The sequence below is a fragment of the Melozone crissalis genome, unplaced genomic scaffold (genome assembly GCF_028551555.1).
Source record: "Melozone crissalis strain CALT ecotype California unplaced genomic scaffold, PUWL_Pcris_2 ptg000006l_1, whole genome shotgun sequence".
NCBI classification, from domain to species: Eukaryota; Metazoa; Chordata; class Aves; order Passeriformes; family Passerellidae; genus Melozone; species Melozone crissalis.
In genome coordinates this window covers 24,029,302-24,054,319 of record NW_026535784.1, presented here as the reverse complement: position 1 = coordinate 24,054,319, position 25,018 = coordinate 24,029,302, and the positions used below count along the sequence as shown (strand labels likewise).

The window sequence follows — 25,018 nt, the reverse complement described above, 5'->3', positions numbered from 1 at the left end:
TAAGTAATTTCCTGCCCTCTAGCTTATTATAATTGAATATTAGATTCAGGGTTTAATTACTAAAATGAGCTCTGAACAAGAACACAGCATTGTTCAGCACCACTTCACTAATTTTTATTTGAAAATTAAAACTACCTTCTGCTCCAACTCTTTCCAACTGCCATTATGAGCACTTGGTATTTTATATAATGTTTTAGAAGAGCTGACCTTTAACTAAACTTCCTGAGCTTGAGAGAGACGAATTCTCTTTTCTCTGCATGGAATACAGACATAATTGCTGCCACTGTTAAAATTCTTAATGCTAATCTGTCAATCACACAATACAGAAGAAATAACAGTATACAGGGGATTTCTCATCTCCTATTTGGTTTGCACATTATAAAGGTACATCATGTCCTCTAAATATTGCTTTCTAATAAAAAAAACCAAAGAAAAATTTAAGAAGGATTTTATCTTACAGATTGCTTCAGTATTTCTATAAATGTATACATGTATGTCTTAAAATATATGTCATAAATGTATGTCTTTAAACATATGCACGGCTGGTTTGAAATCTACAGGTGCTACAGATGCTAAAGTAGTGGTAAGTAGCAGAGTCCACTGAGATAACTATAAAACTTATAGTTATTCTATATTCTATAAAAATATAGTTATTCTAATTCTATAAAAATTAGAATCCTTACCCTAAACCCTCGATTGAGTCTGTCCTTCATAATGCCAATAAATTCTTTATAACTCAACTGGTCATCTCTGTCGACATCAAAAATCTTGAACACTGTGTTCACCAAATGTGGTGAGAGCTTCACACCTGTGGCTACATACACAGCACGCTTGAATTCATCTGCATAAGGAGAACACCAAGAAAAAAGTTTAAAAAGGTGAATTTAAAGGTATTTTGTGAACAGCATATTATGAAATATAACTAAACTTTTAACTTGAGTTTTCACATTTAAATACTCAAAAATATGAAAGAGTGAAAATCAGGACTGAATTTCACAGTTCTAAATCAAGTAGTTCTTAACTGATATAAAATGACACGGCTTAATTGGTGCCAATTATTTTACAAAAAAGATAACAGTCCATATACTGTACTATGTGCAATAACAAAATTAGAAAATAATATTATACTTAAACCTATGTTACATTTATGCCATTTACTTATTTGACACAAAACAGAACCCAAGACATAGAGCACAGAGAAAATGACAGAACCCCTTGGTAAGGCCATGAGGTAGGAGCACACTGGTGTTATGGGGTCAAACCCATGAAGAGGCTGCTTGAGGAGAGCACACAAGTCTGACCACTTTCCATATTGCTCACCTTGTGTTCCCCAGGCATCACAGCTGTTTCATTATGGATTGTAGTAGGTACATACATGCCTGGTTCTTTAAGTACCCACTTACTGATTTGTTAAAAATCTGTCTGATCTCTCCTTGGACCTCCTGACACTGTTTTCTTGTACAGCCTTTGCAGAAGGCCAAGTTTCAGACGCTCACTGTGTAAAGAAATGCTTTTGTTTACTTTAATCTGATGTCTCACTGGTGTCATCAAGTGCCTCTTAACTCTTGTATTGTAGGATTTGATGGACAGCCATTCTGCATTCAGCTTGCCCACCACTTATATAACTTCACATGATATCTCTTATGACATGACCAAGCCTTTTCCTCTCACAGCTGCAGTCCTACCATTTTTAGCCATTTACTGGAAACATTAAAACTACAAACTAGGAAATCAATAAAAAAAATTGCATTTTTGTCAATGTTCTATATGGGTATCAATGGATTTTTATAAAAATACAGATATTTACCTTGACCTATGGAACGACTTGCAAAATTATACATTTGCATTGCAATTGTGAAGTCTTCTAGATTGTTCAAGAATTGAAAAAATGATCTAAATTCTTCAAATGTGATACCCTAAAAACAGGAGAACAATATGCACTGTAAGAATTATCAGTAGTAATAACAACTGAATAAATAAACCTTGCAATTGTATATGTCAACTTCATGTAACAAGAGATACCAGACCCAATAAAAAGAAAAGGGATTTTTACTAAAAGTCAATCAAGTAGAGAACTGGAGTTTCTTGAGGAATGCAAAGTGTCTTTCCTCTCTGTGACTGCAACAAGACAGCAATTCTCACCAGAGTAGTCAAAAATACCGTTCCATTGCTGAGGGCAATTTTTAAGAATTCCAGGATTATTACAATACGATAGTCAATACTGAGAATAAAAATTCTAGGTTTAGATGAACATTGGAGTATGTTTACTTCTGAAAGCCACTGTTATATACATGTGAGTGTATGTGCTCATATAAATACATTGAATAGATTCATAAATATACATTATGGTCTATCTTAAGCCTGTACTTGAGGGTGAAATTTTCATATATCCAGATTTAGACACCCAAGTCTCTTCAGATGAGGGTTTGCAAGTACTGCAGGGTTTGTCCAGCTTTTAAAAAATCAATTACATTTTGACCAGACTTCAGACCATCTTCTGTGAAAGCTTCACTGAAAGTGTTCTTGTTAAAAGAGTTTATTTTCATTCCTTGTAATATTGGTTCTGCTCTTTTCTCATCTTAGTTAGCGATCCAAACATCTGATAAGCTATCTCAAAATCAATTCTGAAAGAGATCTGGAAATGAGACTTTGAACTAAGCCAGGACCATTGCCTATATCAAATTCCCCCCAGTCTCAGCCATTCTGAACATGGAATGGCATTGTGTATCAAACCTTGGACTCCTATAATTCCTGGCTATTTTTCCATTTGCTTTTATTCTTTTATCCTATTTAAGTACTTGTCTCTGAAAATATAATTGAAGGCAATAGTAAGACCTGTGAGCCTTTATGTTCAAACTAAAGCATTGATCTATGTCTCTGCTCAAACATATACACAGTCCTTATAGTATGGTGGAACACAGGAAACATGCAAGTGTAGGTTTGTGCCAGAAGGTGGCAGAGGTTGGATGCTAACCCATATGAAACAAAAAGGACCCTAGAAAATGTGGAGAGCAGCATAATATTGTTATAATAGAAGAATTTAAAAGGTCTCCACACACCTGAGATGTAAACCCCTGCTTAAGTGATCCTACCTAATCACTAGCTAAGATTTATAAACTCTTTGGAGAGCTTGGCCCATCTCCATCATGAGTTGCTTTTTCCAACAAGCAGATCTTTCACAATTAGAGGAAACCCTCATATACACAAGTAGAACTACCACCTTATTTAAATTTTTATCTTAAAAACTGAATTTAATATTATCAATACTGTCGTTTTGTTTCACTGCATTTGACACTATTAGTTTATGTGCCCAAGTTCTATTTCTTGCATTGTGTTTAGACTGAAAGCTCTATGGGACCGGGATAACTCTGCCATGCATTTGTGAAATTCCTCAATCAGTGAAACTTCATTTCTCAGCCAGGAGCCTCAGGTACTATGGCAAAACAGCAATCATAGAGAACATCCACCCCAGTCTTGAGTTGACACTTTTAGGTTCACAGATCCTTAATGTGCACAATTTGTCTGTAAAAATTCTGAATGCAAAAAATAAGCGTAAGAGGTCAAGCTACTGCAAAAATCTTGTTTGTTTGCATGACTTTTGCTTTTCCTAATAAACTGCCCTTTCTCATCCCTCAGTTTTCTGGCTTTTACCCTTCCAATTCCCTCCCTGATCCTGCTGGTGGGGGAGTAAGCAAATGGCTGCATGGGGCTTGGTCAATGGCTGAGATTAAGCCATGACAAAAAAAAAGGAAGTTAACTTTTTAATTTAGATGGGCAGATTTTATTTTACTACAGCAAAGAAAACTCAGATTAATGTACCAATGCTGCTAAAGATGCACAGACTTTCTTCAGGAGCTGATATCCGTAGTAATTCATGATGCCAGCTTACATGAATCACTGCTTGGCATCTAGTTAGTAAAAGGAGGAAGACATCCTGTGAGCGGGCAGTGTGCCAGCTGAACATTTTAACATGATTAAAATATGACAAAAGATCATCATGCTGCTTTAGAGGCTTCTTTGTACAGCACCATGAAAGGTTAACATTGCCATTGTGAGAGTACAGGCATATTACTTTACACACTCAACTAATTTTTCTTCTGAATTGAATCCTCTGGTTAGTATTAGTATTGCAGCATATCACTGTCATGAAATAAAGAGCAAATTTTATAATTTTCAAATTGTAATGCTATGACAAGAGCCAAAAAAATGTGACAACATTTAATCAATATATGAACACCCCATCCATGGCAGTAAGAGTCAAAGTCCTATTCTTAAAAGCCTGTGGCCAGCATAAGAGATGTAGTGACAGCACATTTACCAAGCCAATGATACAAAGTTATGAAAAACATCGATGTCTTGTTTCACTTAATGCAGGTGTAGCATATGACATACCTCAAATACCCAAATGTATGGCACCCATCCAGTGCCAGGACAATGCCAGAACACAGCATAAAAGCAAATATGTGACTGAGTGACAAAGCTTTCTACATGGAGGTTTTCCTTAACTGTTGGTCTCACCAGAGACCAAGAAGAGGAAACTAGTGTGGAATACGTGCTATGACCTTGGAAGACTTAGACATGAACTTCAAAGACTACTACTTGTGTTCAAAAGAAAGTGTCTGTATATTTACTTAACTTCACCTTTGACATTCAAAGTATTTCTCTATAACTACAACTGTCATTATTTTTCAGTTTCCCACGTGATACTTACATTATTGTTTCTATACAAGACCCAAAGCGAGTGGTTTTTTGTTTTTTTTTTTAGATTTCCATCTGGAACCATGTTATAGCAGTCCTATCTTGGCTCTGAATATTGAAAGCTGCACAGACATTTTACAGCAGTTTGATCTGAGCACCTCAGTGCCTAGACCAGGAACTTGGAAAGGGTGACTGAGCAGGAGCTCTGATCCCAATCTTACCACGTCATCTGACACCCAATCTGGTCAAAAGAGACAGCCCTGCTTTCCCAGATATATTTAACATTCAGTGGCCCTAACTGCTGTACAACCACAGGAATAATCAGATAATCCAGATATCTGAACAGAAAACTGTTAATTTTTGGAGTGTGCTTCTATCAGTTGACTGATCTTACTTACTGTGGAGACTGAAATTAAAACGTCATTCCTCAAATAAAAACAAAACCTAAACAAACTGTTCAAACTGATTTATTACTTTTCTTTGCAAGCTCTGCTGTCAATGCTATTAAAAGATATAGCTATTGAAAGAGTTAGATTTCTAGGACAAATTAATCTGATCTTCTTCTGTAAACACAAACAGAAGAAGTATATTCAAAACATCTCTTGTGTGAAGGGCTACTTTTAACATTATCCTATAGATTACCACTGATGCATAGTTGGTGTTACATTTCTCTCAGATACACTTCTGACAATGCATTTGTTGTTAAACAAATTAAGGAATATCTACTGCCTGACATTTACTATTTTTATTATAATTTCTGTCTCTTCAGTCTTCAAAAAACCCACACACCAATAAAAATTACAAGCAATTCACTAATAAAGCTAAAAAGCAATGAGATAAAATGTGATGTTATTTTTGAGGAAATGCTACTCCAGTGAGGGGGGAGGGAGGGAGGGAGGGAAGGAGGGAAGGAAGGAAGGAAGGAGAGAAAGAGAGAGTTTTTTGATCATTCATTGCTAGAAAATGTTTATATTTATTGTCTTATGGTTTTTGCAATTTAACCTGTTCTATTAGTTATGTTCTATCTAAACTTCAGCAATATTACTAGCTAAATCCTGTGGAATATATTTCTATGCTATTTACTCTTCTACATTTTATTCAGCAAGTAGTCTGAAAAACCAGGCATGCAGTTTATGATCAAAATAAAATCCTGGTGCTAAGTAATTCAGTCCAACAAAGCTATGTTTTCATGTTAATGACATTGGGACTGCATGCTGAGTCCTGCTGAGCAATTACCTTTTCTTCAGGAATACTGCCACGCATGTTTTCCAGGTAACTTGATGTATTTTCTACATTTGTATACCTCAAGAGAATATGGGCAAAGTCTTCCTCACTGATGGTGTTCATCCCATTAGAGTAGGAAAGGAATTCTATCTCTAGAACCTCAGTTTGCAGGTTATCCATAAATCTAAAACACAAACAAAATGTGAAGAAATTGTCATACTTTATATTTCTACCGTTTGTGTCCTTAAGTAAGGACAGGGCTGGGGTATAACCTTTCCACCCCAAAGTAACTAAAATTTGCAACAGCACTGGAAGAGGACTTTTTATTATTGGGCCACTTATTGTTTTATTTTGCTCTTTGTGTATATAACACACACAAAGGGAACACAAAACATAAAACCATACCTGCATAAGCTATGTGTATAGTAATATAGTACACATTAATTAGAAAAACTATAAAAATATTTTTATAAGGAATTAATGAAGTTGAGACTCACCTATAAAAATCTTCAAAGTTCAGTTCTGCTTTTCCTTTCTTGCCAAAAAAGTGTACCAGCAGTGTAGTATCTGACAGTGAACTTGTATAATCATCAGCACGCTTAAATATTAGAATAAAAAAAATTAAAGGCCATGATTGGATCAGATACAGAAGTATAATCTGAGAGCGCCTATCATCATAATAGACTTTTCTATTAAAAGAATAGAATAGTATATAAATAATAGAATAATAGACTTTTCTATTTGTATTTCATGTTTACAATCTCTAAAAGATTTTAATCTTGCAATCCATTACATTAATTTTGCCATGCAATTTTCACACAAAATAGCAGTAGCTGTTAATTGCATTTAGTAGAAAGTAGTTAAACTAACAGAATGATGTAATGGAAGCTGCAATGAAGGGGGAAAAGGTATGAAAAATAAAGCCAGAAACTTGTGAGGAAAAAAAAAATCTCATCAGTTAAGGTAAACCATAAAATGTAATAACTCCCTTTTGTACACAATCTCACTTTCCCTCTACTACGAAACTAAGAAATTAAAATGCAAAGTATTAAGAAGAAATAAAGAAATTAAAATACAGTAGTTCATATACTCTTATTCCATATTTCAAAAGTAAGTATGGGATTGTGTTCCACAATCACATCAGTTAGGTGTATTTCAAATGATTCTTTTCTGTAAGTTGTAGATAGCTACATCTTAAATGTTATTGCCCAAACACATTTAAAACAACAGAATTAGGAAATATTTTGAAGTAATGAAGCAGTATTTGGATTACTTCTCTTAGGACTGTTCCTCATGTACCAGGTTGTGATCTCTGTGCAGGACTGGAATTTCTGAATATGTACTAATACTTTTTCCTTAATAAATAACTAAGGTTTTGAAAACCAGATTGAGAAGATAAAGCAAACTAATTTTGGCCATTTGTAATAGCAGAAGTTGTAAACAGAAATCCAAACAGAAGTACCTGTCATTTGTGTATAGTGATTGCATAATATTCCACCTTTTTTACTACATATTCACTGCCCTTAACTATTGCATATATGCATTGATTATACTTCTTTGAAAAAGAAGCTCTTGATACTCTGAAGAGCTGAAGAATAATTCTGTAATATAAGGCCCTTAAATAAGCCACAGTAGCCCAACATGACACTGTTCTCCTGGTGTTAACATGCTTCTGGCAACATTAGAAATTTAAAAAGTAATGTGTTTAGTCTCCTTACTGCACCTGCTTAGGGATTACCTCCTGTCCAAGCTCTTTTTCTTTCAAAGACTTTACGAAAAGCACAGAGTAGGAGAGCAGTCTCTGCTCTTCCTAGGCAAGCTACCACCCATTAGGAAGTTTGTCTGCTGACTCTAGTGTTACAGTACAAAACAAGGCACAGTACAGAAACCTAGCAAATATTTGGGAGATGTAACAGTAATAATTTATCACCATCACAATACATTATAAACCTGTGGGATCCACCATAGGTGCAGAAAGCTGTTTATATAGCTCTATAAAGATCTACATGTATAAAACTGCAAGCCACATTCAAGAGTCCTTAGAGTCTGACTCTATTTCTTCACTGAAGTGGCTATACATTTGTAACAAAGAAACTCTAAGTGAGAAACCAGGAAAAAATTTTGAACAATGTGCAATAGTTCAACATCATGATAAACCATGTATCATGAAAAAGCATTTCACATCTACATTCTCTAAAGTACACTATATTATTTTCAAATTTACAAACTGATTTGTAAGAAACGTAAAGTGCTATACTCATTAAGAGTATTTATGTATCAACAACAAGGGAAAACACAAGGCAGTAACAAACACAAATCCCTTTCAACATGCAATCTAAAGAAATGAGAGAGACTTCTCTGTTCTTTACTATAATCAGTGTAGGATTCTCAAGATAGCATTTCATGTACTCTAGCTTCCTCTTTATTCTCATATTCTTCTCCAGGGAAAAAAAAGATGACATAGTGTATATAGAGGTAGAGATATTTCATGTCCTTCAATTAAGACAGCTCTGCTCTTCAAGTGAGCAAAATAATTCAGAAAAGTAATCACTATTTGTCTTTTAATATTGTTATCCTCCACTACAGGACACAATATACTGAAATGCAGATACCCTGATTTCTTATGTCTTTTAAGCAGTTAAATCCCTGAGCACATTCAAACAATTTCCCTCAAGTACACCGAAAAGATATCAAATGTTAAATTACAGCCTTTCATCTTGCAAAAACATTTCAAAACCTTAGACTTAGGTTGCATTCACCCATATCTAAAGCACCGTTTTAAAAAACCTACAATCTGTAAGTCTTTTCACAATTCCCACTTGGCTGGCCTCACTAAATGAAAAAACCCCAAACAAAAACCTCATTGCAGAAACTCAACCCAGTGTGCTTCTCTGAAGAACTGCAGGCAACTGAACACTATTCCCATGCTCCTTCTGCACTGATAGCATTAAATAAATTCTCTTTTATATGGTAAAGGATACAACCAGAAGTTTTAATAATTTAAAGCTATTATTTGTTTTTCATGATAAAATTAATTTTATTTTAGATCAGTGCAAATTAAATTGCCTCACCCGTTTCCAAGTATACAAATAGGAGCCTCAATTTTGATCAAATATGTTTTTAAATAAGTCATTTAAATGAGAATAAAATCCTTCTCATTTCTCTTTACCTTTACATTAACTGGAATACAAATGCAGGTAGAGAGAGAAACTGAAGACAAGTGTTTCAATCACTTGATTGACTTGCTGCATAATGGCAATATCTTTTTCTTTCTACTCTCTAGCCTGAAGTGCGTAAAATCTGTTTATTTTGTATTCTGCAAAATGAGTTTCAATTTCTTGATTAACAAGGGTTGACTAAAAGTAGGTAATGCTTGTAAGCATTGATTCCACTTTTACCAACATATTCCAATAATTAAGTATGTATATTATGATTTGATTTAATAATTTCTTTTTTTACTGAAAACTCTTGATTTTTCCAACAGTGATAACTAACCTAATGGTTTCCAATTTCACTTAGGAATTTAAGAATAAACTCCAAAACTGAATTTAGTGATAACTGCAATACTCCAACAGGACAGTGGAATTGCCAAATTATCAAGTACAAAACCAGCATTATACACTGTCCTAGAGAAAACTAGTTGTAATAAATAACTTTACTCTCCAAAGAGACCTTTTGATTCCCATAGCAACAAACCTTATTTACTCTCCTTTTCAACTTACATATAGCCTTCTCAAAAGCCTATGGAACAACACAGACCCCAGTGTCACCTTGCTTTATGCCACTTTCTCACTACAAATAGCTATAATATTATTCAGATGCAAGAATACCTGGGAGAGATAAAAATACGGATGAAAGCCAGCTGGCCCAAACCAAGCAAGATAAAGATAATGACAGTGAGAAGTGGGAAATTGTCAGTGGAGAAAATGCTGAACATGATTTTTCTTCATAAAATGATTTACAAGTGAGCACACAGGCTTTTTATACACTTTACTGAGAATTTACATCCCTATTAAGTATAGCTGCTACTAAGCTTCAATTACAGTATAGTTACAGATATTAGTCTGAGGCATCGGATAATAAAAATCCCTCTCTCTTCAAATTAAATGTGTGTAGAGATTTCCAGACTTAAGTCTATCTATACTTGGGACTGAATTCATGCCAGCTAACTGTACATTAAAATTACATTTCATTCAGGAAATGCAATGCCCCAAGCTTCTTGAATAATCAGTGAATTTAGAAGCCTTCTCTCCCCTCTATGTCTCCTTATCTGACTAGACAAGAGCACTGATATTCTGGATTTTAAAATTTGGTGGAAAATAAATTAGTATTAACAACTGGATTAACAATTCAGAAGCTCATGAGTGTAGAAGCAAGGGAAGATAGGCTGGGTCTACTATTTTATTAAAGATTACTCTGTATATGTTATTACTATGGATACTTCTATAAATATTGTTGTAAAACTCAATTCTGTAGCACTACATTTTGTTTTGGTGAAGGGCAAATGAACACAAGCGGAGAGAAATACAGAAGAGGAAATGCAGTTTCTACCTTAAAAGAAAAATCAAATACCTTATTTTGTTTGGCCCATAATTAAAATTCAAATAAATATAAGTTTGAGTGCTATGACTGCATTTATAAACACAACCACAAGTATGAAGATTAACACTAAAGAAGAAAAATCTCTATGGAAATTAATGAACAGCAGGCTGATATAAAGGGACTATGAGTAAATTAAGCCTTGAAATTAGAAATAGGCCTATTGAAGTCCTCAGGTTATTCAATAGCTTCTGCAGAGGAACAACAGGGACAAAACACTAATTACTTTCAGTGTGAAGCACACATTGCTTCCAAACCAAGGAAAAATACTGTTTTACTCTGGAGATCAGTTTTGGTTTCTTGTTCTTTTCTCATTATGATCCTGCTTAGGAAACATGGAACTCTGAGACCAGAGTCAGCGGGGAATTGCTCTGTGTTCTTAATGCCACTACCAGCAGAGCCATTACTCTTACTGTGTGGGCACAGAAAAGCATAAATGATCTAGTCTTTTGATCTTCTGAAATGATAAATACAAAGAAACATCTTACTCAATTCTCTAGAAGCAGATCATGAAGTAAGAATTATTAGAATTTAAAGCATTATGGAAATTAATTTGACAGATCAGTGGTACTTCTAGACCTCCATAATGATTGTGTAATATTACAAAAGATGGACCAATGTTTTGGTTACCTTAAAACATTCCTGGTTTTCTCCAATAATTAAAACAATCTTTGCATTATACTTTTTGTGAAGTTTGGTTCTGATAATATACATTAAAAGCACACTAAAGACATAAAGATTAAAAGCTGAAAGGGCTACCACTCTCAGTAAAGTTGTCATTTTACTGGACCATGCCTAAATGACAAAGGTTTTCTGAATTATTTCTCCAACTGTGAATTGCCAAGACTATTAGTGTTAGAAAATGTTTCTGAAGGACTGAAGAAGACTTCATCTTCCAACTCTTTCAAAAGGTAACTTTGCTTTTTCTTGGAAAAGACAACCTTCAATTATCACATTGTAGAGAACTAAACGCATTTGATCTGAGAACTTTGAAGTTTAAAACAAGAAAGTAATTAAAAGGAAAAGAAGAAACAGGGTGCATAATGTAAGAAAGCAATCAGAACAGAAGAAATAAAATAGCAGTCTGTTTATGGAGCAGAGACCAGAGAGGTTGTTTTATACCTCCGCAAGGTCTGAAAAGAGCGCTTGGCTTGTGCTACGTCTCAAAGTATCCCAATAGCTCCTGGGGACAAGGTCCTCTCCTTCTGTTTTAAGAACCTGCAGTTTCAAGAAGCACAATTGTTTGAAAAACAAAAAACAATGGAACAACCATTTATAAACTTTAAAATATTTTCTAGCTGATCTTCAAAATCAGGGCTTGGTTCTCTTGCTTCTCAACAGTGACATTTTTACCAGTTACATGACACTTTGTGTTACATGAAAGGAACATTGGTCTATTACAGCTATTTCCCTAATATTCTTGGATGCACCAAAAGTATCACTGATTTCATCTTCTCAAACAAAATAAATTCAAGAAAGCAATAGTGAAAATATTTACTACAAGTGCATATCAAAATGGCCATTTAAACTCAGCATTTTGCCAGTGTTTTTTTCTAACAATTCTGGTTTTCCAGAACATATTAGTTCATATACTTATAAATTTTTTTTCATTGGTAAAATAAAAATATCACCATATAATTAGTTATATAAAATAATTTAATCTAATATTTATGATGACATCATTGCACCAACAAAGAAAGGCAAAAAACAAGCCTAGTAAGTTCAACTGTAACATACTTATCAGGAAAACACTATCCATGTCTGATGATCAAACTTACTTTGTCATGAGAATGAACACCACATTCTTTTATGCATACAATTCTAGAATTATCTATTTTAAGTATTCACTGAATTTGTTCTCTTACTGGAGTTACTTTAGTCAATTGAATTAGTACTTCTGGCTGTGCACATTTCATTTCCATTACATGCATCGCATCACAGTTATCATGTTCTGGTTGGCATTTGGCCAGTGAAAGCACTCATGCAGTACATGCCAAAGCAGTCTCAGACACAAATGCAGTATGCACCAGAACATGACTTGAATTAACCTATGCAAATGAAAATACCAAAATATTTAACTCATTTAAAACATCACCATATGCTTTTTATGGCCTATGGACCTCAACACATTTTAAAAAAAACAGAACTGATTTGTCAGATGAACTGAGGAGAAGGGCCTCATGCATGAGGCAGCTGGACTATCCCAGACATTTCAGGGTTGCATCTCCTTGGAACCTGGGTATCTTCAACTCCTCAGGACATCCAGGAAAACAAAAGACTGCTACACTTCTTGTTTCAGTAGAAGAAATAGAACCTCAAAATATCTGGGGTTCTATCTTTTGGAGATGAGGGATTTACTGAATTCCTATACACCTGGGTCTCCTTTGCATGGAGATCTCCATTCAGATAGTAGGATGGCAAAAGATATGGCACACACCTGGGCATTATCTTGATAAAGGGCTTGACATGGCTCAGTCCAGAAGATGATTTTTTTACTGAATCTGAAAATTACATAAGTAGAATACCTAACTAGCTTGGTTTCAGTTTGAAACAGGAGAAAGCATGGGAATATGGCAGTCACTGTCCAGCAAGTTTGCTACAGTAAAGTCTGATCTGAAATCTGTTGAATCATAAGGCCTTGCATCTTCTACTTCATTTTTCTCACATCATTGCAGTATGCCTATCATGTCAACTGCGCATTTTAATTCAACAGACTTCCTTCCTGCATATTGCTCCAATCGTAGGTGCCAATTTCACAAGAAATAAATCTGTGCATTTCTATGAATAATTATATAAGAAAACAAATTTTAAAATTGGAATTTCACAATTCATCTAATTCTCCTGCATCCGATCCCCTCACTTGGAGTATCGCAATAATGCCCCAACAAGATGAATTCTTCTATTTAAACATAAAATTTGTCTGTTTTTTAAAAACTGTTTTACTTCTGCCATGATCCAGAAATTAATCAGATCATGATGAAGACATTAAAAACATCAGAAGATCTCTTTCTGCTTCTCTTTTTCAGCCCTCAAAAATTATTGTAAAGAAGTTTACTATCACCTTAGTAATACAGGGAATCCCTTCCTAGTTCAGCACTGAAAGTTCTTATGTATTTGTTCTGTAGGTGAAGCATAAAAATAGGAAAGCTCTCTTCAGGTTTCTTTTTGGGGGGCAATAAAGAGGTGAAGGATTCAACTGACTAATTATTCACACTACACAAAATGAAAGAAAGAGATGGATCAAATGACTCATGCAGGATGACTTAATTTCACACATTAATTAAAAATATGTCTATAGTTTATTGAAATGTATTTGTACTTTCCCTTAAAAATACTGTTTCCTCCATTTCATATAAATAGAGAGCAACCTTTCCTCCTGATAGGCTTGCATATTCAGCATACATGCAGCAATCTTTTATGCAAGTCAAGAGTCCTTAAATTTTTACTGATTAGCAGAAGTAATTTACCTAATGAAAAAGATAAATACAATAGACTTTCTTAAAGCATAATATTTCATCTCACTGGTGAAGACTGCATCAATTGAAAATAATTAGAGTACATACACTGTTAGTAGGAGTATGATATCCATAAAGTTGAAGACGCTGACATACAGCGAAAATGGGCCAAGCCAAGTATCACACGTCAGAGTGAAGACAAAAGAAGGGGGAAAAAAAGACAACAGAATAGGTTAAGACAAGCAAACCTTTACTTTATACATATTATTATTTTTGTTTGTTTATTTGTTTTCAATGTGACAGTGAAGAAAAAAATGGTTTATTTTCAGTCTTACTCTTCAAATTTTCAAAAGAGAAGTACAGGTTTTTAGAGATTACCCTCAGGGCCTATGTGCCATTTTGCCATCTCTACGTTCTTCAAAAGCTCTTCCTTTAGGTATAAGTTTCCTTTGTTCAAAATAAATTGTCTCTGAGAGATTCAACAACAGACCTACAGTTTTGAAAAGCTGAACAGGATAGGTCTCTCTGGGTGGGAAGAAAAAAGTCCTTTTTTTCTCAGGGAAGGTTTAAAAAGTAATAATTTTTGAAAATCATACCTCCTGTGGTTTCAGGGACAAAGAACTGAGACTGAGCATTGATGTTGGCAAAAGTATAATGGACACTGAGAAGCTGCGCTGATATGTCAAAATATTTCTTATGATAAGGAATTTTTTCCATAAACATGCAAATTGCAAATGAACATAGGCTTGGTTTTTTTTTCTGCTCTCGGCTTGGCAGAGATTTGTCCCTGATATTTACTTTCCAGCAGTAAAAGAAGCACCTGTTGTTGCTGCCATCCCTCAGACAAACCACCACAAACTCATTTATTTCTGACTTACCTTTTTATTTGTTTGCACAAAATGCAAATTTGACATTATGTGAGTATCCAATATTCCACAAAAAATTATTCAGATTAATATATTTTGCATTGGTCATAATAATTATTTAGTAAGAATTTAAATTTGAATATAAAATCTAAGTTCAGTTGTAACATTTCATAATCTATTTTAAAACTACTGTGTGGATAACAAGCACCAGGATCAGAAGATCTACATGGACAGCTTCAGTTAGTTCTGAAAGCAAGTGTGTAACTTGGTCTTCCCCCTGAGATCTCTCACTGTTAGAGACAGTAACACTGGCTCATTACTACTCACTTTTCCCTAGATTTCCAAGCTCCAAATGGAATCAATTCTACTGTCATAACATCTACTACAGTATTTAAACACTAATTTTTTCTTCCTATAAACCACTTACTCTTTTTTTCCAGTAACTACAGTTTAGGCTAAATAGTGCTTTTTTTCTACATGTGAAGTTATGCCTATTCTTCTAACAATATGAATTTAGTGACCAGTGAAATATACACACATATAATTTTGTACTACATCAAAAAAAACTACCAGACGCAACTTTTTGGATTTTACTTACCAGCATTGCACGTTTTTCTTCATCTCCTCTTTTTTCTCTCTTCTCATTTTTTTTCCTGAAGATTTCTTGGAGCTAAAAGCCAAACCATTTTGTTCACATTTAGTGTTCAGCCTGTTTTCACATACATAACAATATCCTTCATCATAAGGAACATTACAAACAGTATTAAAATGCAGTTCTTTACTGAAATATCAGAGTCTCATGATGCTTTATTGCTCATACTCATGCCTTCACGTTCCTTCTGTGACTTAAACCACCACACAGAAAGGAAAAAAGGAAATATTTTTTTCCACAAAGTAAGGGTAACAATTCTACTTGGGAGCACAATACCAAGAATGTCCTATTTAGCCAATCTGGCCAATATAAAAAGGGGAAGTTCCACCCTTTTCACCACCTCCAGGCACATCCTTTCGTGTCAGGTTCTAATTAGTGTCTCTGTGGTTATGTAGTCAGCTGGATCAATCTTTTTTTTCACATTAGTTTCCAACCTGATCAGTTCTTACTCCTGCTGGCACAAGGGAGGGGTAGAAACACCTGGTGGGGGTGAAACATTCCCCTTCAGCAGCAACAAACTACTACTCAAGAGCAATTTATCAAGTACCCTTTCTTTTCAAGTCTGTTCAAAGAATACCTTCAGGTCTTGTAAAATACCCCTTTCACAACTATCTCAACATGAAGACCTTTAAACATGACTTCTAAGAAAACCTCAAATACAAGATTTCAAACATACAGATTCTTAAGCATATTTATTTTTGTTAAGTCTTCAGAGTAAGAACTGGATTGTACTTATCTTTCTCTGCAAGTATCTGTTTTATTTAGGTATTTTTATTTATAGTAATACCAATTAATGTTCCCAAACCATTAGAAAAAGGTCTCACAGTGTTTAGCAATAGAAGAAAGTATTAGCTGTGATACTATCTGGGTCTCTACTGGACTTTCAGCTTTTAAAAAAAATTCATGTGAAAATATTATACTGTCTCATGTAGCATTTTTTATCCTCTAACTGGGCTGGAAAAGGAATAAACCCTGATCTGAGAAACTTGTCCAACCTACAATATGGTATTTTCAGAACCAAACACCTTGGCATACAGACACAATTGTGGCAGTTCTTTCAAAGGAGCAATTTTACCTACCATAAGTCTGGTAAAACCTGATAATGTAAAGGCATGTACACAGAGCTCCACAGGGATTGGAATGTGAAACAAAAAGTGTGTGTGATACATTTTGCAAGGAAATTTTCCAAACTAAATTTCTGGATATCTATCTTTATTTCAGAGAAGGCAAAAGGATCAGCAAGATTTACTGCAGGGGTATGGCAACATTGAAATGAAAGAATTCAATGTTTAGTGACTAATTAGCAAACACATGCATAAACAACATTTTATGAATTTCCAAAACTGACTACTGAGTTCTGGAATCTCCTACCAGGCAAATACAGACCAGAACATTTTGTGCATCACAATATCTATTTTTGAATATGGGATAAATTTACTGACCTTGGTAAATTTTTTCAATTTTTTTTTGCAAACCTACAAGGTGCAAGTTACTACAACTTATGCCAACAAGGAAAGAGTCTTGATAGGATAGAGTACTACAAAGTTTGCAACCCAGAACAATGCAAAGAAAAAAGTTAAATGAACAGAGAGAAACAGAAAGAAAATCCCTTTTGAAAAGTGAAATGACAAGCCATCGAGCAGGAGAGAAGAGTGGCAGTAATTGAAAAACCAAAAAAGATCAGTAAAAAGCAAGGCATCCTTGAATGTATTTCCCCTGCCACAGAAGGCAAAAGAAGTAGGATTCTGTTGCATGCATTATTAAAGCCTTGCTAAACTTCTGGAAATGGATCTTTTGTTCAGAAAGAGTGCTATAGGATACCAGTGACTGAAAAAAAGTGAATGCAAAAAGGGTCTAGGAGTACTTTCATAGGAACATTGTTTGAAACAGGATAATGAGATTGACTGCTGAAGGCAGCAAAACCAAGATCTCCAGTAACAAGGCAACACAATCCTTCTGTTCCCTGACCTCACCCCTATGACATAAGCAAAGAGGAAAGCACAAACACCATGAAATTAGTTTACAAAAACAATACAGCTGTTATCAGAAAAATAAGGCCTTTTTCAACTCTTCACTACACACACTGTCACCTCAAGAATCACATAACACGTGATCCCTAAGCAAAGCTCTTCAAAGTCTCTTTATTTATAAACCTGAATTGCATTTATTACCAATTTTGCAATAGCTGCTTGTAATTGATGGATAAATATTTTGCAAATGTTGGAGTAGTTCATATGCCAACTTTTGAACAGTCTCCTTTCAGGCACACAGGATATGATACATTATATTCAAGCAAGGTGAGTAAAGATGCCAAATGTATGTTCTGGGGCCAGTTCTATAATAGCTGCAGTATCACTGAATCAAACTCTTTTTTCATATATACTGTCATTACACAAAATTCTATCTACCTATCTATTCTTTTTCACTTCAGATCTCATATTCTGACTTAAGGGTTTAAATTTAATTTTTGAAGGATCACCGATATCTAATGAAGCAGAGTTGCACTCAAGTTTGAGCCATACAAATTTGTTAAATACAATAATCCCCTACAATGAGTAGGTGACAGTATACCTAATGCTTAAAAATTCTACTTTGTTTCTTTTATCCACCAAGTCTGCTAACAAAAATAAGGAGAAACTAGTCAGGGATCATGACAGAGAACAAATACATAGCAGGATGTGAAGAGGACCATAAAGGCATAGTTAGAAAGAAATATTAGTTAAATATTGCCCTTGTTTCCCACTTTATATGCTTATTTTATTTCACTTTTAGCATCAGTTTCTGAAAGACAAAGCCTCTTACTTCAATTTCCTCCCATTTAGCTGTTGTAATGGAAGCTCTTTTTTATATCAGAACAAATTTGTCAGTCTAGCCACCACATTCTGTTACACTGAATCATGAAAGATGCTTGCTTTTTCTTCTTCTTCCTCTATTTTTTCCTTTTGGTAATTAATCCAATGATTGCTGGTTTTCCTCCAACTGGAGAAGATGCTTATTAAGAATTAGCCCTTACAAGGATGCGTACATTTAATAACAGAGTACAAAAAAAGTTGAGTATGCCACAATTTGCAAGTGGTGTCTCCTTCCAAAATATATTTGGGATTTAAGTTCAGCATGTTAAGGAGAGTTTTCTCCATATTTCTATTTTCTTAAGGTTAGCATAGTTTATTTGAATCAATTAAGAAACCTCACACAGGAAACTAGGGTTTCTTTATTTCAAATAAATTGGGGCCAAACACTTAAATACATTCCATGTGTCTGTTTCACCCTTGGTATTTTGTTCCATCTTTTTCAATACGGCACTGGGCTTTTTCTCATGTGTACTCACTGTATTTCTTCAAAAGCTCAACTAAACAAAAATGCGTGGAGATAAAACGTATGTCTTTTACACAAATATATTTTTCCAACATCTGACTCAATTCTTATAAATGTTGTATTGCATTAATCATCTGTACTTGTTCAGTAGAAAATTAAGGCCTTGTTTAGTCTTCAGAAAGCTTGCCTATACCATAAAATTTTAAATTTTAATTTCTAAAGAAATGTCAAAACATATATTCACCATAACTGAGTGCTTCAGTGTAATCTCAGACAGCTGCTGCCAATGGACACCACCAATTTAGAGATCTCTGGTTTATGGTGCACATTTTTAGCATAAAGCCACACAGTTATCGTAAACTCAGAAGCCCTAACTTTGAGTGGTCAATTTTCTGCATTTCCTTTTTTTTTAATGATCATTTATTTAGAATGGCATTAATTATTCCTCCCATTTCTTTTGAAATCAGAAAATAAATTAAATGAACATAAATCTAAAATAGCCCTCGTTACTGCAAGATCATTGTCCTGAACTTGGTGTATCTTACTACCTGAAAACATATGAAGTATTGAAATTTTAATTTGAATTATTATTGAATTTAATACTGAAGATTTACCATTATAAAAATGAATATCTAGTGGATGATTTAGGATTTTCAAAGATTTTCCCTCAAGTACCAAATTATTCTTCATTTTCAAATCTCACCATCATGTGAATTTTTCTTTTGAAGTCTGGGCTTTTTAAAACTGTTTACATTTCTAACCTGAAAAAAATAAACTCTGCTTAAATAATTAATAAGATGGATTTACAGAACTGCTTTTTCCAAGCCATAAACAAAGTAAAGCTCTAATGTGAAAAATACTTTCATTCAAATTAGTAACGTAACAAAACCTTGGATGCAACCAAACTCCTGCCAAGTTCTAGGTATCCTGCCATCTGTTCCAAAGCACGTGGAAATCATTCAGGTCAAAGTCAGTTTCCCCTGCAGGAATATTTTCTGTAAAAAGAACTCACTGAACTCCACCTTAGCAAATTGCTTCAGCATATGGATTTAGGGGCTAAATTAGATATATGTACAGTATGTTTTATTTCATTACAGATCTTGTCCAAAACAGATGATGGTGCCACATTAGGTCAGTCAATATTTTTGGGTCACTTGTGATTATCAGCAGAATGAATGGCAAAGTGAGGTGATCATTAGAGCAATTAAATTACTCTGCTAACCATTAAAACATTTCTATTACCTTAATAGCCTATCTGTGACTTACAGTAGCAATCAGAAGATCCAGAATAAAAACTAGAATTAAGCTTCAAAAATAATTATATACAAGACTCCTATGCACTCTAAGAAGGAGTTTCTATTTTCAGTTTACATTATAAGAACTCTTTATACTAAATCAGACAAATAAACAACTACATTCAGTGAAGAATAGTAGATTATATTCTCATGACTACTGACATCATCACATTAGTTTCAAGATTACATCAAAAACTGCAAACATACATACCACTAAGAATTCCTTTTTGTCCACCATTTCATTGCCATCAGTATCGAACATGTTGAAAGCAATTCGAAAACCTGCATGTGGCTCTGTCAAAAAAATGCCAAACATTCAATTATTTATTTTCTTGGAAATAAAGCAAGTATAATACTCTAAGAAATTATTTGGTGTCCCTTCATAAAAGCCAGAACCTCAACTAATTTAAATCAGGATGTTTGTGTACATATTAAATGCAAATCATAACATCTGCAAAACAGTACAACCTGTTTTACTCAAACAGAAGGCATGCTCACAAAAGTAGAAATAGAACATGAAATATTCAAGAATAATATAGAAGAGTGTTAGTTTATGGATTGAGTCCATTTTATATTACAAACAGAAATATGTAGAAAATAAATTTTCTATGAAAAAAATGTTCTAAAAGACACTTTAAAAGATTTTGAAAAAGGGTACAGGACACAACTTTTGGTCAAAGTATATATTATGCTGGAAGAAACTCAACATTTTCTTGTTTACATGCTTACAGCCATTGAAATTTGAGATCAGGATAGAACTGATTTCTGAAACACGGCGACTTTGAAGGTAACTGTAAGTAAAGCCTTTAGGCAACATTTTGGGGATACCCACTGATTTGTACTATGAATGAATTATGGCCAGAAGTTAATTCAGATAACAAAGAAATGATGGAAGAATCATTGATGCCATAGTGGAAGATACTAAGGGTGCAGGGTCAAGTTCCAGCTCTGATTCATAACAGGAATCCAGTTCATCTCCAAAAAAACCCCACTAATCAATCCAATAGAAATTATTTAATTACATGTAAGTGAAAGACAAGTAAAATTCTTTGCTTCTTCCCAGAAAACACCTGTTAAAATATTAAAAAAGTCTGTATCCAGCTTAGTTTAGGTTATTTTACTTCAATTTTATGGGAGATAAAATAATAATTTTTCAATTTTGTTAGTGTTTCTGAAATAAATAATTTATATTTTACTACTGACTCTTTGATTTTGCCCATTATGCACTAATTGATGAAACAAACCAGCAACAATGTGTATCTTTCTGTTCTCTCTGTATTAATTCAGGAAATTTAGCTACAAATTTTGTACGAATTTCAAACAAGAAAATAAATTTAAGCTCTTAACTGGGGTTTAGCTGGAGCTTACGGCACAGCTTCATCAACAGCCACTAAAAGGTATTCTGGATAATAATGCATTTAAATAATGCATAACAAAAGCTTCCAGAAGGCAAAAGAGGTTCAGAGTGACATAGAGATGCATAGTGTAGTTTCTCTATATGCAGGGATGGGAAATGTAATTTAACACACAACAACACATTCAGAGCTTTGAAACTGTAAGGAATTTTTATCTCCAAAAATACTTACTTGTTAAAATACATAAGAGGAATAAATATTCTGTGTAAGATATCACACCTGAAGAAAAAAACAAACAAACAAACAAAAAAAGAGATGTCATGTTAGTTTTACCTTGTCTTCACATCCTAAACTTGAAAACATTAAATCTATATATAAGGAGAATTTTTGTACACGTGCATATGCATATTCATGCATGTAACTATTTTTGGTCAATAAATTATTGGTCTACAATATTCATCTATGGCTTGGGGCTTTTTGTTTGGGTTTGTATTTTAGGGGAAGAGTACATTAAACATGGCAAGTAAATTGACATTCAGTGGAGCACGGCTCAATAAACAGAATCTGGAGAGACTCTTAAAAGCTAATATAAATGATTTATTCAATTTTCTTTCCAAAAACCCCACCAGTAATTCATGATAATACTCTTTAACAGTATGAAAATATTTACTTTGAGAAGATTCTCAACATGCTTCCTCCTGATCACACCATTTGAATACAGGCCTTGACTTTATTAAGTGCTTTTTTAATACATGTGCTGTATTAACTGAAAACTTGATCTCATAGCTTTTTCTTTTTGCAAGATTACAAAAGGGAACCACACTGTGGAATGGCCCTTCCTTTTCTCTTCAGAAATGATTAAAGCAAAATTGAAATTAGAGCTGAAGTCAATACCCAAAGAGTATGTCTTGTACCATAAGTCATACTCGTGCCTTTCTAGCTCTGGAGTAAGGGGTAGAGACAACCTTGCAGAATGTCCAGCAGCAATGAAGAGAAGCATCTCTTAGTGCAACAAGAACAGAAAACAACAGCTTGCAGCTCTCCCAAGTGCCCTTAGCTCCAATGACCTTTGAGGCTGAACTAGGGAAGCTTGTTCCTGGTTTCTAGCAAATTGGTTTTGTCTGTCCTCCAAAACCAGAAGTGTTAAGTCAGTCCACAATCTCAGATTATTTCAAAAGAGTGAAAAAAGAAGTATTTAGATGCCTGAGAGTAAAGATGTCTATCAGCTAGGATTTTCAAAAGTTGCTGGCTGTCTCCTTGATTTCAGTCCAAGTCATGTGCAAAAGTTTTTCCAAAAACAGCCACATCTTTGGATGTTTAAATATCTTATTTTAAAATCTGACTTAACTGAAAACGTGACAAACTAGGTAAGCAGTCATCTGATTTTTTTGCACTGAAAAACCTGTACAATTAAAACTAAAAGCAATGTATCATTCATGTGAATTTTACTTCCATTATACTTCACATCCCATCTTTTGATCCAAGAGCAAATTTAAGTCTTCAGAACCAGTATTTTATTACTGCTAGTAGATATAGTTAGGAAAACTACTATGATTTTTTAATACCACCTACACTTCTCCTCAATTTACACATTATTGAAGATTAGTAATGATTAAATATAGGCATTTAAGTAACACATGCTCTTAAATGCTTTAAACACATGCTCTTTATCTTCTTGATTTTATACAGCAGCCTGCAGAAATTAAGTTTTCAAAGGCCTGCTTGAATCTGTTTGGACAAGCACCTATCAAGAAATCAGATACCTCAAAGGTTCTCATTCACTGATGGAAAACATTGTTTAATAGCCAGTCAATAAATGTAAATATATTTTTTTTGTTTTTTGATGGCACCTTCCTTGCTGTAAAACAGGAAGAATGTGCAATTGTCAAGTAATCCACAGGTATGAAGAAAGCAATAGAAACAGCCCTGAAAGCCTTCTCTCCTTTTGTTTGTACTGGCATATTGTAGCTGCAGACAGATAGTTCTGGTTGACTGCTCTGAGTGTTATGGGAGAGAGGCTCTGAAATGATGATTGAAGGGAAAGAAAAACTTACACTAGGATCAGAAAGAAGAGAAGGAAGGCACTCAAGAGAAAAACATAATAAAAACTTAAGGTCAGTGGGCATAAATCAGAGTGCCTCAGCTGAATTACATAAATCCATGGCAAAATAAATGGGCATAGTATTTGGCTAATTGCTTTGTATGCGCATGTTAAAAAAAATTGTTAAGAAACAAAAAAGTAAAGACTACATTAGAGACTACATTATAACCACAGAGATCTGAATTCTATTATTACCATTTCTTTAACCAATTTAAACTATCAGTCATAAGACCCATCATATTTTCTTATACTTTTATAAAACTGGGCAATAGAACTCACTTTTTCATAAAACGTGCTGAAAAGATATTCAAGTACTAAAGTCTAATACTAATTTTACTATCTTATTTTGACAGTTTGAGTCCTATCAATTCCATCAACTTCTGCAGAACTCCACTGGCAAAAACTGGAATAAGATACTGTTGAATCAAGACTACTCATGTTGCAGACATTTTATTACAGACTTAATAAGCTACATCTAGATACATTTTTAACTGATAATGTACTGATCTAACAGATTCTGAGGTTGAATTTTTATGCAATTAATATTTCAAAAGTCAGCTGTATGCTGCAATTAATATATTTATGCAATTAATATTTCAAAAGTCAACTATATAGAAAGCAGCCTAGAGCAAAGAAGTACACTGAAATACAATGCAAAGATGTGCCAATTTCTGCCTCACTGTGAGTGTTGGCTGTAGACTCAGGAAAAAAGAGTGCTTCCATGCACTAGAGAGCCTCCTTCGAGAGTAGTGTCCACACTACTTACTCCTTGAATAAATTTGAGCTGCATTTGAGTTATATTAACCAATTACATGTATATCTTTGATTGGAATTCTGTTGCTGGTGTGCTTATTTTAAACACCCATAAAGTGTCCTTTTATAGCAAGCACTTGTGTCTGCTTTTGAAAATATTTCAAATGCACCATCACACCTTTGCCACTCTGAATATAAGCAAGGAAATATGTAGATTATTTATTATAAATAGCTTTTAAATGTCTGTAAACCATCATTGTTTTATTTCCCTATGGTTTTTTTGTTGTGAAGGGATAGACCTTATAAAGAAAGAAAAAAATACAACAGAGGAGACTGGAAGTGACTCTTGGCTCTTCACTTACCAATAGTGTGAGTTTAAAAAGCTATCAAAGCCCTCATCTGCAGAATTTAAAGGAATACATAACATTTCTGAAACTGTCTCTTTGTGTTGTGTACAAAATGCTTTTCCAGTGATATAAGACAGCACTACTGTCTTTAGAAATAATCACATTATTGAACCTATTGAAAAGAAGTAAAGAGATATTGTTTCTTTACTGGAATAGTCTGTCTATAGTCCAGATATCATTCATGGCAACAAACTGAACCTGAAATATTCAAACTTCAGCTTAACAAACTCTGAGCCCCCAAACACTTAAAGAGGTTAGTTGGAAGCTGGCATCATTAAGACACTGTAGAGATTACATG

General features: G+C 34.1%; 1 protein-coding gene across 5 annotated transcripts in view; it reads right to left on the bottom strand.

Moving 5' to 3' along the window:
- The window catches only part of MICU3 (mitochondrial calcium uptake family member 3), a 51,795-nt gene that overhangs the window by 8,979 nt on the left and 17,798 nt on the right, over positions 1 to 25,018 (bottom strand). For 3 of the 5 annotated variants that reach the window (XM_054292123.1, XM_054292131.1, XM_054292142.1), the window contains exons 5-13: positions 21,691 to 21,738; positions 20,316 to 20,398; positions 15,441 to 15,512; positions 14,085 to 14,123; positions 11,644 to 11,739; positions 6,420 to 6,520; positions 5,935 to 6,106; positions 1,808 to 1,916; positions 684 to 841 (exon numbers count right to left, since the gene is read on the bottom strand). In XM_054292123.1, coding sequence (XP_054148098.1) covers positions 684 to 841; positions 1,808 to 1,916; positions 5,935 to 6,106; positions 6,420 to 6,520; positions 11,644 to 11,739; positions 14,085 to 14,123; positions 15,441 to 15,512; positions 20,316 to 20,398; positions 21,691 to 21,738 — 878 coding nt within the window. The remainder of the gene's footprint in view (positions 1 to 683; positions 842 to 1,807; positions 1,917 to 5,934; positions 6,107 to 6,419; positions 6,521 to 11,643; positions 11,740 to 14,084; positions 14,124 to 15,440; positions 15,513 to 20,315; positions 20,399 to 21,690; positions 21,739 to 25,018) is intronic. The other 2 variants (XM_054292150.1, XM_054292158.1) reach the window with 1 other exon arrangement.